A 15,127-nucleotide genomic window follows, 5' to 3' on the forward strand; every position below is an offset into this window, starting at 1 on the left:
ATTCCCAACCATTATTTAATCTGGGCTGCTCCTATTTATGTCCTCTGTTACAGATACTTCAACCAAACCTAACCTAAATATAGAGGGGTCTCTACCTGAAACGTCGACTGTTTACTCTTTTCCATAAGAAGGGTCTCGGCCTGAAACGTTGACTGTTTATTGTTTACTCTTCTCTAAGAAGGGTCTCGGCCTGAAACGTTGACTGTTTACTCTTTTCCATAAGAAGGGTCTCGGCCTGAAACGTCGACTGTTTATTGTTTACTCTTCTCTAAGAAGGGTCTCGGCCTGAAAGACTGACTGTTTACTCTCTTCCACAGATGCTGCCCAGCCTGCTGAGTTCCTCCAGCACTTTGTATGTGTTGCTTTGGATCTCCAGCATCTGCAGATTTTCTTGTGTTTGTAAATTGAATACATGTTCAGTAGGTTCTATTTCTTTCTATTTGGGCCTGCTTTCTTTGCAGCGAATGTACATTCTCAAATAGCAAAAGAAGCATGAAACATGCTTTGCACTATGATCCACATCATTCCCAGTCTGCTTCACGTGCAGAGGTGTCGCACACTTGAGTCTCATGATCCAAAACTTCACTCTGCACTACACAATTTGATTAACTAGAAATTAAAAAAAGATTGCAGATACAGGAAATATGAAAAAGCAAAAACAGGAAATGCTGGAATCACTCAGACAATATCTAGAGAAAGGGGGAAAAAAACAGTTAACATTGCAGGTCAAATATGCTTCATTAGAGACCCAGTTAGGAGTGACCAATAGTTCACATAGCCTGGGCCTTCACGGGTTTCCATAGATACAAACTTGATCTGGAAACCGTGACTGGAATTGAAGAAGTTGTTCAATGAATATCTTAAAGCATTGTTACTTTAAGATAGAGTGAGACTATACCTGAAGTACTGTATGCAGTTTTGGCCTCTGTACCAAAGGAATGAGAGGTTAAGGGGAACACGAGGGGAAACCTCTTCACTCAGAGGGTTGTGAGAGTGTGGAAGGAGCTGCCAGCACAAGTGCTTCATGTGAGCTCAATTTCAAAGTTAAGAGATGTTTAAATAGGTTCATGGATAGTAGGGATATGGAGCACTATGTCCAGGTGCCGGTCTTTGGGAGTAGGCAGTTTAAGTGGTTTTTCGCTTGGACTAGTTAGGCCAAAGGGCCTGTTTCTGTGCTGTACTTCTCTATGGCTCTTTGATATACTTGCCTTGGAGGGAGAGCAGCAGACATTCATTATTTTAATATTTGGGACAAGGTGATGGGAGGGAACATTGGGTGGCATGGCCTACACTTATAAGGTTTGAAAAGAGGAGAGCTCAAATAAACACATGTGATTCTGGGAGGGACAGAGTAGATTCTAAGTGGTTGTTTCTTCAGTCTGGAGAGTCCTGAACTAGAAGGCAGAGGCTCATCTTAAGCTGACTCAATGGGCCAAATGGCCTAATTCTGTTCCTGTGTCTTATGGTCTTATTTTATTCCACAGGCAGCTGTGGAGGCCAGATTGTTGGATGTATTTAAGGCCAAGCTTGACAGGTTCTTGATTGGACATGGCATCAAAGGCTACAGGGAGAAGAGGCTGAGGGGGGCAAAAAATGTATCAGCCATGATTGAATTGCAGAGCAGACTCGATGGGCCTAATGGCCGAATTCTGCTCCTAGGTCTGATGGTCTTTTAAAAGGTAAATTATTTAGGACCAAGAATTATTTTCAGAAGGTTGTACATCCTTGGCATTCTCTACGCCAGATTGTTGTAGATGCTTAATATTTGAGTATATTCAAGAATAATATTGATTTTAAAAATTTGCTCTCCCCAGGTAATCTATGTATATGGATTGTGCAGGAAGGCGGATTTGAAATAAAGGACCTCTGTGATTGTTTTGAATAGTGGATTAGGGACAATATTGTCCACTCTGGTTTTATGTTCCAGTTCAAGGGTGGTGAACCTTTTTGAGAGTCTGTGCCCAAATTGGAAAAAATCTTCTATCAAAATTCTCTCACGTTAATTTTGAGCAGAGATTATCATTAATTAATGAGTAACAATATTTATGGACTTCCTTAAGGAAAAAGGATGAGTCTTGTTGCTTCTTTACATTGTTTTACCATCAATAAAGGTAAAACAAAACAGTTCCCTAATTTATGACGGGTCTCACCAATGTGGAGGAGGCTGCATTGGGAGCACTGGACACAACAGATGACACCAGCAGATTCACAGTGAAGTGTTGCCTGACCTGGAAGTACCGTTTGGGGCTTTGAATGGATTTGGGGGCGGAAGTAAATGGGCAGGTGTGTAACACTTGGACCGCTTGCAGGGAAAAATGCAGGGAAGGATTTCAAAATTAAACAAAACTGTTCAAAATTAATATTAATCTATTAAAAAGACAATTAAAAATAATTTCTAATAGTAGGTGGGGTTCAAAGAATTAAGGTCGACACTGCATTCTGTGTGGCAACTAAAATTTTGCACGTGCCATCTCGGGCATGCACGCCATAGGTTTGCCACCCCTATAACTGGCACTGTTGGTATTACATTAATTTTCTCTGTTCTTTGAGTGTCTGAAATAAAACAGGAAACGCTGGCAAAAACTAATCGGATAGCGTCTGCGGGAGGAGAAACAGTTAACATTTCAAGCTCATGTTCCTTCATCAGAACATGAAAAAGATTCACTTGTCCATTTGTTCCTCCCCACTAATCTCCCTCCAGGCACTTACCCCTGCAAGCGGCCTTAGTGCTACATCTGCCCATACACCTCCTCCCTCACCTCCGCTCAGGGCCCCAGACAGTTCTTCCAGGGGAGGCGACACTTCACCTGCGAATCTGCTGGGGTTGTCTATTGTGTCCGATGCTCCCAGTGCAAACTCCTTTACACTGGTGAGACCCGTTGTAAATTGGGGGACCACTTTGTCTGGCACCTCTGCACCATCCACCACAGGTGGAGCTTCCCAGTGGCCAAGCATTTAAATTCCGATTCCCATTCCAACATGTCGATCCGTGGCCTCTTCTTGTGCCAAAATGAGGCCACCCCCAGGGTGGAGGAGCAACACATTATATTCACACACAGGACGCTGGAGGTACTTGGCAGGCAAGGCAGCAGCTATGGAAAGTAGTAAACAGTCGATGCTTCTGGCCAAGGTCCCTCATCGGGACTGGAAAAAAAGACGAGAAGATGTGTGTGTGTGGCCTTGAATTTCCAGCATCTGCAGATTTTCTTGTGTTTGTGATTCTACCTTATATTCCGTCTGGGTACCCTCCAACCTGATAGTACGAATATCGATTACTTCCTCTGTTGAACAAAACCCTTTACTTCTTCTCACCTCCCTATTACTTTTCTCCTAGGTCCCCTCCTCCTTGCCTTTCTCCTTTCGACCACTCTCCTCTCCTATCCGATTCTTTCCTCTCCAGCCCTTGACCTTTCCCACCCACCTGGTTTGACCTATCTCCTACCAGCCAGCCTCCTCCCCACCCAAATTCAGTCATCTCACCCCTTCCCTCTCAGTCCTGAAGGGTCTCGGCCCAAAACGTCGACTGTTTACTCTTTTCCATAGATGCTGCCTGGCCTCCTGAGTTCCTCCAATGTTCTGTGTTTGTTGCATGAGAAAGATCCACTCTTTCAGCATCTACATTTTGTTTTTTTTTTGTCTTTATTTGCCGTGGATACCTGATCTATCCTCTCTCCCTTTTGGACAGGGTCTAGTATCCAGTTTCGATCAGAGTGGGGATTAGCCAGCAGTAATGTTGGTCCGATGGAGATGGCCTCTCAAAACAGCATTGATTTGTACTGACCAGGGCAGACTATTTCAGATAAGTACACTGATCCTGTGTAACCCCCTCAGGGAATGTAATAATCAGGACAACAGCCCTGATGTAACAGGAGGGCAATGGTACTTAATGGACGTTATGAGCACTGGGTCTAAAATGGCAACCTGCACGTCAAGGGGAGCAGGCGGTCTAGAGTGCCCATACTTCCTCCTGCCATCGCAGCCCGCCAACGTGTTGCAGCGCCGCTGAGGCGTGGAGAGGGCCGGCGGAGGCGGAAGCGCGAATCCGGAGGCTCTCTGCTCCCCACCTCCGCTCACTCGGCGCTACCCCGCTTCGCCGCTCTCATGTGTATTACGTCACCGCTCCTTGCCGGTTGAATGACGTCACCGCGAACCCAAGCGCACCCAACTGCGTTCCTACGTCAGGGCGTTCTGTGCGGTACGTCAGTGCTGCGGGGGAGTTGCGGCTCTCGCGCTGTTGCTGGGTTTGTGTGTCCGGTGATCGATTGCCGCCCACCCGCTCGATCCGGTCCCCGGTTCCGTGGTCACTCATCCGGCCCCGACCCCAAGGTCTCTCGCCTCGCCACGAAGGCGCTCGGACGGATACAGAACGCCACGGTCCTCCGCCCGGCCCAAGCCCGAGGCCCACCGCCTGGCCCCGAACCCGCGGACGTCCACCCCAAGCGCCAACTCTCCGCCTGCCCCTCGGCCGGCGCGCGCCGTGCTGCGCAGCGGTTGTTGCCCCGTGGGTTTGAATCGCGCCGGGGGCGAGTGCGCGCTCCCGCGCCGTGGCCGCCATGAGTGTGGACGCGTACGGGCCGAGCTCGCAAACGCTGACCTTCCTGGACACCGAGGAGGCCGAGCTGCTGGGGGCCGACACGCAGGGTTCCGAGTTCGAGTTCACCGACTTCACTTTGCCGTCTCAAACGCAGACTCAGGGCCAGAGCCAAGGCCCCGGCGACGGACAGGTGAGGAGAGCGCCGGTGATTGGGTGAGAGCGAGTGGTTGGGGGAGGGGGGTGTTCCGCACGCCAGCAACCCGAGGCGGTGTGATCTCACGCCGAGCCCTGGCACCACCGCCCAGCGTTTCCTGGCTCACAGCGTGGCCTGGGCCTCGGCGCCCGAAGGAGACGCACATGGCAGCAGGAAGCGGTCCTGGGCCGGAGAAAGGACCGAAGGAAGGGGTGGAACGGGTTTACAAAAAGGGCGTGAAGTGTACATTCTTACGCCCCTTCGCCCTAAACTGCATGCGAACTTTCTTTCACCCCCCCCTCCCCCCACACGCTTTCTATTCACCCCCTCCTCACTGGAGGATCTTCCCCGTCCTTCCTCTTTACTCTGACTTTTGCCCCGGGACGGCTACAGTTCTCATTTGTTGTAGGAAGGTGCAATCGTGATGATGGTCTAAGTTGGGCTGCAGGAGCTCAGCAGAAGTGTTTGTGAAAAGCTGCTTACTATTTGGCATATGCCTAAGTATCGTCCAGGTCATGATTTAGGTGAGTTAAGCTTTGGCGGAAGGCTTAGGAATTGTGCATTTGCATGAACGTTTCATCCAAATCAAACATTGTGCGAGGAAAGTTACTAAATGCCTGTTAATGTTTAAAAGTGACAGTTGCATCAGCGGTAAGAGTAGAACAACAATTAAAATTCCATGTAAAGATTCTGGGCGATTACCTGATCATTTCCATAGTTGTCTTGGGTTTGTAATTCTAGTAGCACGTGGTATCAACATACAGATAGGAAGTTAATTGAACATTTATTTTAGCTGTTATGATAGCACCATATTTTTAGGTGGCCAATTTAATTGGTGTGAATCAGGCCTCATTGTTAACATACTATGTCTTTTTCTATGTGCCTCCTGGAAAGGAGAGTGGGTGGCAGTACAGGATTGAGCACGAAGTAGCTGAGGTGAGGGAGTACTGCAAGGAAACTTAGCAGTGGATTTGTTGGATTAATTGAAAGTTCACTTGATAGATTTAGCGTTTTGGTGAAGCTATTGGAATAGGTACTAACGATATGGAATGTTTATTATTTGGATTTTAATCACTCAAAATATTAGGGTATTGAACTGCCCAAACAAGGCAAAGATTAGGGTACTGTCACACCTGGTTTCAAAGTCACACTTTACTGCAACAGGGACATGCAGACTTGAAGGAACCACGACTCATTAAACCACAGTAATTTGCAGTTGTGGTTGTGATTTTATGAATTACTATTAATCAGACAAACACAAATTCCATATAACACACTTAACATATTCCGGCGCTGGGAATTGTAAAGCTTGTTTGCAGTATAGGTTCCTTTTTGATGTATTTACCCAGTTTTCCTGCTTGCTCTTTGAAAATCTAGTCTAATAAAACTTGTGTTTTCCTGCTTGGCAAAGTTTCTACCTTTTACTTGTGACGCTGTCAATTTGTGTCAAGGTATGCCCATGGTGTCATATCACTGAAAGATTGCCACTAATATTCAGCCCATAGCTGAGCTAGATTTATATAGATTCCCAGAAGCAGACTGCCTATGGCTAATCAAACTGTTCTTGTGGAGGGTGCACATTATGTCGAACAAATCTCAACTGTTTTAAAACAAAAGTAGTGGCATGTTCTGAGAAATATCAACTCATTCCAGAATATGTCCATGCTATCAAGTAAAAACTTGGTGTCTGAGCAAGCACAGTGTTAAGAATGACTAATGAAGGAATTCTAGTCCATATGGTGATTGTAATCCATAGGTGAGTTGCTTCAGTGTACTTTCCTGAAGTTCATTAACCATTTGTACCTCCCTCTGCCAATGGTATTTATCCACTGCTCTCGTTTATCTCAAATTTCATCTGTCATACCACTAACTGTTAGGGAAACTGAAACTTTTATATTCAGTCTTTATTGATTGATTATAACATGTTTGTCATTTGGAAGATTTCTTGGTTTAAAGTTGAAAAAATGTTTGATTTGTGACAGTGCCAAGAATGTGATGTGCAGCAGCTTTTGGCTTCTGGCTGATCAACCGGATGTATATGATTTTCAAACATTGTTATTAACTACTTGAGCTGTACTGTTTAAAATCTATTAATTTTTATGTTTTGCTGCTTTAAGTTTCTTTGTCAATTGTATGTCCATTGCTTTCTATTTCATGAACATTCTCTGATAATGATCTTACTCCTGGCCTGTTGTATTGTAAGATGTCTCCAATTGATTTACAGTTTGCGATCAATATGATTTTGCAAAGAAAACCTGGTCCAACCATTTAAGAGTTAATAAAAATGCTGGATTAAGGAAAGTATTTATAAATATTTCAAGAAGTGTGATTAACCTAAGCATTGGCACACTTCAGTTTGGAAAAGAATGTTCAAGAGAAGAACTAACAAGTGATATGGTGAAATAACCAGGTTGTTTATCCAAAGGCCTGGACTAACAACTGAGAGGACAGCATTCACATCTGAAATTTCAAATCTTTCAGTTGTTGGTTTGTAATTCCAAGTGATTAACAGAATAAGAAAATATGCAGGTAAATGGTTACTGTATTGTCATAGAAAACATTCTGTTGATTAGTGATCTGAATTGTGCTGTCAAAAAAAAATTGTGAGATAAGACATCACATCTGAAAATATGCTGATTCCCCTAACCAATTAATACATTACCATTGAATTGTAAATTCCATTCTTAAGAATTTTTTCAGTAATTTCCCTACTACTGATTCAAGACTTATTGATTTGTAGTTTCCAGGCTTTTGAATTTTCCACTCTTGAGTGAACTGTATGTGACTCCAGATCTTCAAGAAGTGGATGTCAAGTATGGGAAGTTGTTACCAAGTGAATTCATATTCATGGCGCATATAGGAAAGATGTTTAGAAAGCAGTAGGACAAAAGGATGTGAAGTGCCCTGGTCAACAGAATGAGAATTCCAACTCCCTTTACAAATGTATTAGAATTAAGATGAAAGTTGGGTAAAGTCTGTTTTCTCAGAGCCTAAAAGGAAAGTCTTGGTGTGGAACCCAGAACCTAATCTTTTGTAGCTATTATCTTCCAAAAGATTTATAAAATATTTTGGAATTCTCTTTGTTGTCCTAAATTAATATTTTAAAGTATGTATACATTATACAACCTTTAGATTTGTCTCTTCACAGGCAGCCACACAAGAAACCCAAAAAACCCCATAAAAAATTACCAATAGACCCCAAATATGAGGGAGAAAGAAAGCAAACTCTGTAAACAATAAAATTAAGAAAATAGTATTTAGAACAAAATTGAGTCCTCAGACACAAAGCCTAGAGCCCACCACAGCTGCAGCCTCAGTTCAGCACATAGCAGAGTAAACATGGGGAGCCCGCAGATACAAAGCTCTGAGCAGGCCACGGCCTCAGCCTTAGTGTAGAGAGGAGCAGAGTATTCATGAGAGAAGATGAGGAGAATGGAAAATTAGGGTAGGTTTCTTGCCTAATTAGGATAGTGTTGAACATGCGTGCATCAGGAATGAAAAAGTGTTAGAGCTTTTGATTCTCTTTAAGGTGGATGGTTTCCCAAGGCCTGATAAAATTGTGATAGGAAGCATAGGAGGAAATTGCTGGATCTCAGTGAAGGTTTCTCCATCATCTTTAGGCATGGGTTAGAACCAGAAGACTGGAGAGGATTGATGTTCTCATATGCACAAAAGCCTAGAAGCTACAAATCAATCAGTCTTGAAATCAGCAGTAGGGAAACTATTGGAAAAATTCTTACAAGATGGAATCTATAATTCCATGGTAATGTAGCAACTGATTAGGTGGAATCGGCATGATTTTGTACGTGAAGTTCTACCTCACAAATCTGATTGTTTTGTTGAGGTTTCGAAGAAAACAAATGAAGATAAGGCAGACGTATGAAGAACGTACACAAGCTTTATTTGGTAAGGCTTTTTGAAGTTCTGCTCACTGGAAAGTTGGAGTTGTGGGATACAAGGGAATCCGGGTCCAAAATTGACTTGGTGATAAGATGCAGAGGGTAGTGGTGTTGGGTTGTTTATCAGGCCAGAAGCCTTTCATGAGTAGTATATTGCAGGGAGTTGGTGTTGGAAGACTTGACTAGTGGAAGTACAACTTTCATTTTAGAAGAATTTTTTCAGGGTAGTAATGTTCTGCGTTCATTAATAACTGCACATAATTCAACTATGTTATATTGTATTATGGGTATGCTAGAATGAATATAATTTGAATAAAATTGAGCAGATTATGGAAAATGGTATGGTATAGTAAGCTATAGAAAATGGACACTTCTGACTTGCAGAAAAATTAGGTAATGGACAGCTCTCAGTAGCAGATTCCTTGAATACTGCTTTATATATAAGTGACTTGGATGAGAATGTCACTTGTGTTTGCTTATGAGACAAAGATTGCTGGAATAGTAGATGGAGGGTGATTGCCCCAGTAAACAGATAGATATAGTTGAACTGGAAAGTTGGGCGGAGCAGTACAGGTGGAATTTAATCCAGACGAGCATGAGGTAATGTGTTTTGGGTCATTTAATACTGGCAGTGTATGTTCAGTAAACAACAGGAAACTTACAAAGATTGATATACAGAGGAGCTTAGAAGTGCAGGTTCATAGCTCCCGGAAAATGGTGACATGGGCAGATAAGGTAGTGAAAGAAACATGTAGTAAAAGATTCAGGTAGTTATGCTGTAGTGTAGAAGAATTCGGTAGGGCCACATTTGGAATATTTTGTGTGGTTCTGATCACATTAGAAAGGATGTGGTAGTTAGAAGTAGTGCTGAAGAGATTCACCAGGATGTCACCTGCAGTGGAAGGCAGTAGTTACAAGGGGAGATTGGAAAGGTTAGAATTATTCTTACTGGAGTGCAGGAGGCTGAGGGATGACCAAATGATTTGCAGAACTGAGTGATGTAGATATGGTAGATAGTCTTTTTCCAATGGTAGAGTCTAAAGTAAGAAGATATGGGCTTGAGGGCAGAGGTAAAATATTTAAAGGAGATGTGAGGGGAGGGTAAGTTCTTCCCACACAGGGTATATAGAATCACTTGCCAGAGGTGGAGTAAAAAGCTGATACAATCACTGGTTAAGACACATTGGATAAATACGCCTATGGATAGGAATGGAATTGAGGGGCATGAGAACGACATAGATGGTCATATCATTTGGGTTGAAGAGCCTTGTTTCCATGATGTATGGCGGTCTTACTCTCTACGACCAATGTGACTAACTCTTGACATTACTTCTGAAATCTCCAAGAAGCCACACCGCTCAAGGATAGTAGGGATGGAACAGCAAATGTCAGCTTTGCCAGTGGTGCACAGAACCCCTTCAAAAATGAATAAAATAAAAACTGATTATAAACTGATCTTTGGTTTGGATATTTGCAGAAATAAATGTGAGTAATTTGCAGGAAGACAAATATTGTGAACAAGGAAATGGCAGAGACATTAATTGCATCTCCACAGCTTGATACAAGTTTCCTATGAATTATGGTGAAATGAAGTATGTGCTTATGTATTAGTCTAACAACAATTCTGATGAGAGCTTTTTTGGGATTTTGCGGTGACAAATTTAAGCATTCCTTAAATTTCGTAAAGTCATTGCAGTTGAGAAGATAATAGATATGTCTCATTATCTGAGAGAAGATGGGGAAACTGCTCTCATTAGGAGCAAAACTACTGAAGTCTATACCAACAGGAGAAATAAGTGGGGTCCAATATCCGGGTGAGGTTTGCTGATGCTATTGGGAAGGGTTTAAACTATTGTTTGTAAGGAAGGATAGGCAGATGTTAGAGCAAAGATGCTCTCCGCCTGATGGTTTGAGATGTGTCTGTTGAGAGGAGTATCATAAACAAGGCGGATGAACTTAATGTGTGGACCAGTATGACGTTGTGGCCATAAGAGAGACCCTTGGATGTCTCGGGAGCAGGAAAGGCTGCTGAGTGTGCCAAGCTTTAGATGTTTCAAAAAGAACAGAGGGAGGCAAAAGAGGTGGGGGCATGGCATTGCTCATTAGAGGTAGTGTCACGGCTGCAGAAAAGGCAGAAGTCATGGAAGGGTCTACTGAGTCAGTGTGAGTGGAAGTCAGAAACAGGAAAGGGGGCAGTAACTCTACTGGGTTGTTTTTATAGATCTCCCCAATAGTAACAGGGATATTGAGGAACAGACAGGGAGTCAGATTCTGGATCGGTGCAGTAATACTAGAGTTGTTGTGATGGGAGGTATTAACTTTCCTAATAGTTGATTGGCATCTCCTTAGTGCAAGGGGGTTTAGATGGAGTGGAGTTTTTTAGGTGTGTTCAGGAAGGTTTCCTGACACCATATGTAGATAAGCCAACTAGAGGAGAGGCTGTACTTGATCTGGTATTGGGAAATGAACCTGGTCAAGTGTCAGGTATCTCAGTGGGAGAGCATTTTGGAGGTAGTGACCACAACTCTTATCTCCTTCACCATAGTGCTGGAGAGGGATAGGAGCAGACAACTTGGGAAAACATTTAATTGGGGTGGGGGAAATATGATGCTGTTAGGCAGGAACTTGGGAGCGTACATTGGGAACAGATGTTCTCTGGGAAATGCATGGCAGAAATGTGGCAAATGTTCAGGGAACATTTGCATGGACTTCTGCATAGGTATGTTCCATTGAGGCAGGGAAAGGGTGGTAGGATTAAAGAACCATGGTATACAAAGGATGCAGAAAATCCAGTTAAGAATAAAAGAAATGCTTACAAAAAAAAGGTTCAAGAAACTAGGTACTGTTAGAGCTCTAGAAAATTACAAGGTTGCTAGGAAGGAGCTTAAGAACGGAATTAGGAGAGCCAGAAGGGGCCATGAGAAGGCCTTGATGAGCAGGATTAAGGAAAACCCCAAGACATTCTACAAGTATGTGATGAGCGAGAGGATGAGCTGTGTGAGAATGCAACCAATCAGGTGCGATAGTGGAAATGTGTGCATGGAGTCAGAGGAGGTAACGGAGGTACTTACTTTGCTTCAGTATTCACCAGGGAAAAAGACCTTGGCAATTGTGCAGATGACTACAGTGGACTGAAATACTTGGGCATATAGACATAAAGAAAAAGGATGTGATGGAGCTTTTGAAAAGCATTAAGTTAGATAAGTCACTGAGACCAGATGAGATATGCCCCTGGGACTGTGGGAAATGAAGGAGGAGATTGCTGAATCTCTTGAGATGATCTATGCGACATCAATAGGGATGGGAGAAGTACCGGAGGATTGGGGGGGGGGGGGGGGGTTGCAAATGTTGTTCCCTTGTTCAAGAAAAGGAGTAGAGATAGCCCGTGAAATTATAGACCAGTGAGTGTCTGACTTCATTGGTGGACAAGTTGTTGAAGATCACAAGAGGTAGGATTTATGAGCATTTGGAGAGACATAATTTGATTAGGGATAGTCAGCATGGTTTTGTTGAGGGCAGGTCATGCCTTACGAGCCTAATTTAATTATTTGAGGATTTAACAAAACACATTGCAGGTAGAACAGTGGATGTAGTGTATATGGATTTCATTAAGGCATTTGATAAGGTTCTCCATGTAAGGCTTCTTCAGGAAGTAAGGCATGGGATCCAAGGAGACCTTGCTTTGTGGATCTAGAATTGGTTTACCCACAGAAGGTAAAGTGTGGTTGTAGATGGTTCGTATTCTACATGGAGGTTGGTGACCAGTTGTGTTCTGCAGGGGTCTTTTCTTGGACACCTCCTCTTTGTGATTTTTATTATTAACCTGGAAGAAAAAGTAGAAGGGGGTATTAGTAAATTTGCTGATTGACACAAGGGTTGGGAGTGTTGCGGGTAGTCTAGAGGGTTGTCAGAGGTTATAGTGGAACATTGATAGGATGCAGAAATGGGCTGAGTGGCAGATAGACCAACCCAAATGAGTATGAGATGGTTCATTTTGGTAGGTCACATTTGAAGACAATATAATATTAATGGTAAGACTCTTGTCAGTGTGGAGGATCTGAGAGATCTTGGGGTCCATGTCAATAGCCATGGGATTGAGTTCAAGAGCTGTGAGGTAATGTTGCAGCTATACAAGACCTTGGTCAGACCCCATTTGGAGTATTGTGTTCCGTTCTGGTTACCTCATTATAAGAAGGATTTGGATATATAGAGAGTGCAGAGGAGATTTACAAAGATGGTCCCAGGATTGGAAGTTGTACCTTTTGAGAATAGATTGAGTGAACTTGGCCTTTTCTCATTGGAGCAACGGAGGATGACAGGTGACCTGATAGAGGTGTATAAGATGATGAGGGACATTGATCGTGTGGATAGCTAGAGGCTTTTTATCCCAGGGCTGAAATGGCTAACACAAGGGGGTATATTTTTAAGGTGTTTGGAAATGGGTACCGAGGGGGTGTCCGGGATAAGTTTTTCACACAGAGGAGTGGTGGGTGCTGGTGGAAGTGGATACAGTGGGGTTTTTTTTAAGAGCTCCTAGATAGGTACATGGAGCTTAGAAAAATAGAGGGCTATGCACTAGGGAAATTCTTGGCAGTTTCTAGAGTAAGGTCCCCCCCCCCCACCCCCGGTATGACAATAACTTCAACCAGTTGTTTCCGGTAACTGTTGATCAGTCCTGCACGTTGGTTTGGAGGAATTTTAGGTCAATCCTCCTTACAAAACTGCTTCAATTCTGGGATGTTGGTTGGCTTCCTTGCATGAACTGCTTGCTTCAGGTCACAACATTTCTATAAGATTAAAGCCAGGACTTTGACTAGCCATTACAAAACACAATTTTTCTTCTTTTTAAACTCTATTGATTTGCTCTTTTTTCCCCCAGATTGTCTTGTTGCATAATCTTAACTTCTATTAAGATTCAAGTGACAGACTGCTACCCTGACATTCTCCTGTAAAATATCTTGATACAATTTTGAATTTATTGTTCCTTCAACTGTCCAGGCCCTGAAGCAGCAAAGCAGCCCCAAACCATGATGCTCCTTCTACCACGCTTCACAGTTGCGTTGCAGTGTTGGTGTGCAGTGCCCTTTCTCCTCAAAATATAGCAGAGTGCATTTCTTCCAAAAAGTTTAACTTCTATCTCATCTGTCCATTGAACAATAGCCCAGAAGCATTGTGGAATGTCCAGTAGTCTCTTGCAAACTTGATGTACAGCAATGTTTTTGGAGAGCAGTGGTTTCCTCCAGGGTGTCCTTCCATGAAAACCATTCTTGTTCAGTGTTTTTCTTATAGTGGACACATGAATAGAGACTTTAGCAAGTTCAAGAGATTTCTGCAGGTCTTTTGCTGTTACCTTTGGGTTCTTTTTCACCTCATTCAGCATTACGTGTTATGCTTGGTGTAATGATTTGCAGGATGCCCACTCTTAGGGAACGTAGCAACAGCACTGAGTTTCCTCCATTTGTAGACAGTTCGTCTTACTGTGGAGATGAACACTCAGGTCTTTGGAAATGCCTTTGTAGCCTTTTCCAGCTTGGTGCGTCTCTGCAATTCTTCGTATGTCCTCAAAGTTATTTTGATCGAGGCATGGTGCACATAAACACATCCTTAAGAAGAGCAGGCTCTGTCAGTAACCTGACTTTGTGTATCTTTTTTATAGGGCAGGACAGCTCGACAACCCACACCTCCAGTCTCATCTCATTGATTGGAATATCTGATTCCAAATAGCTTTTGTAGAAGACATTACCCCAGAGGTTCACATACTTCTTCCCAACAAATACATGTAATATCAGATCATTTTTCTCAAAAAATAACTGAGCAAATATAATGTTTTTTGTTATTTATTTAATTGGGTTCTCTTTATCTAATTTTTGGACTTGTACGAAGATCTGATCACATCTTGAGTCATATTTATGCAGAAATAGAGAAAATTCTACAGCGTCACAAACTTTCTAGTGCCACTAAATAAAACACAAAGCCACCAATTATTCAGTCATTTGACTTCAGGAATGTAAATAAAGCTTGTGCAGTTTCTGTTCATGATTGCTAAGGCACAGTTTTTGCTGATGTATATCTTAACTCCATCGGCCTGCTTCAGTTCCATATAATAATTCTCTTGTCTGTTTAAAATAAAGTTATCTGAGCTACAATCTGTGCAGTGCCCTTTTTCCTCAAAACATAGCAGAGTGCATTTCATGGATGTTCCACACCCTTTGTAAAGACATTTAAACATGTTCCCCTGTTGAATCTAGAAATTTGAAAAGATTACTAGTTTAGTGCATTTTTTTTCATCTGAACTGCTGCTAATGAAGTTTTGAGTTCATCTTTTTTGCTTTTTACCTATCGCTTGCTTGATCCATTGTTTAAAAAACTGGGCATGAAGTCTCTTGAGTTTATATTGTGGCTTTAATACAGGAAATGTTTTATGCTGCCTCAGATTGAGGAGCAAATATCTTGACAACTTTACACTTTAAGAAATTTTGACTATTTAATCTTTGAGTGCTA

General features: G+C 42.7%; 1 protein-coding gene across 2 annotated transcripts in view; it reads left to right on the top strand.

Moving 5' to 3' along the window:
- Positions 1 to 4,188: 4,188 nt before the first annotated feature.
- Positions 4,189 to 15,127, top strand: part of upf1 (UPF1 RNA helicase and ATPase) — a 52,924-nt gene continuing 41,985 nt past the window's right edge. The window contains exon 1 of one of the 2 annotated variants that reach the window (XM_073068440.1): positions 4,189 to 4,724. In XM_073068440.1, the coding sequence (XP_072924541.1) occupies positions 4,554 to 4,724 (171 nt within the window). In that variant the 5' untranslated portion in view covers positions 4,189 to 4,553. The remainder of the gene's footprint in view (positions 4,725 to 15,127) is intronic. The other variant, XM_073068441.1, reaches the window with a different exon arrangement.

The sequence above is a fragment of the Hemitrygon akajei genome, chromosome 16, assembly GCF_048418815.1.
Source record: "Hemitrygon akajei chromosome 16, sHemAka1.3, whole genome shotgun sequence".
Classification (NCBI taxonomy): domain Eukaryota; kingdom Metazoa; phylum Chordata; class Chondrichthyes; order Myliobatiformes; family Dasyatidae; genus Hemitrygon; species Hemitrygon akajei.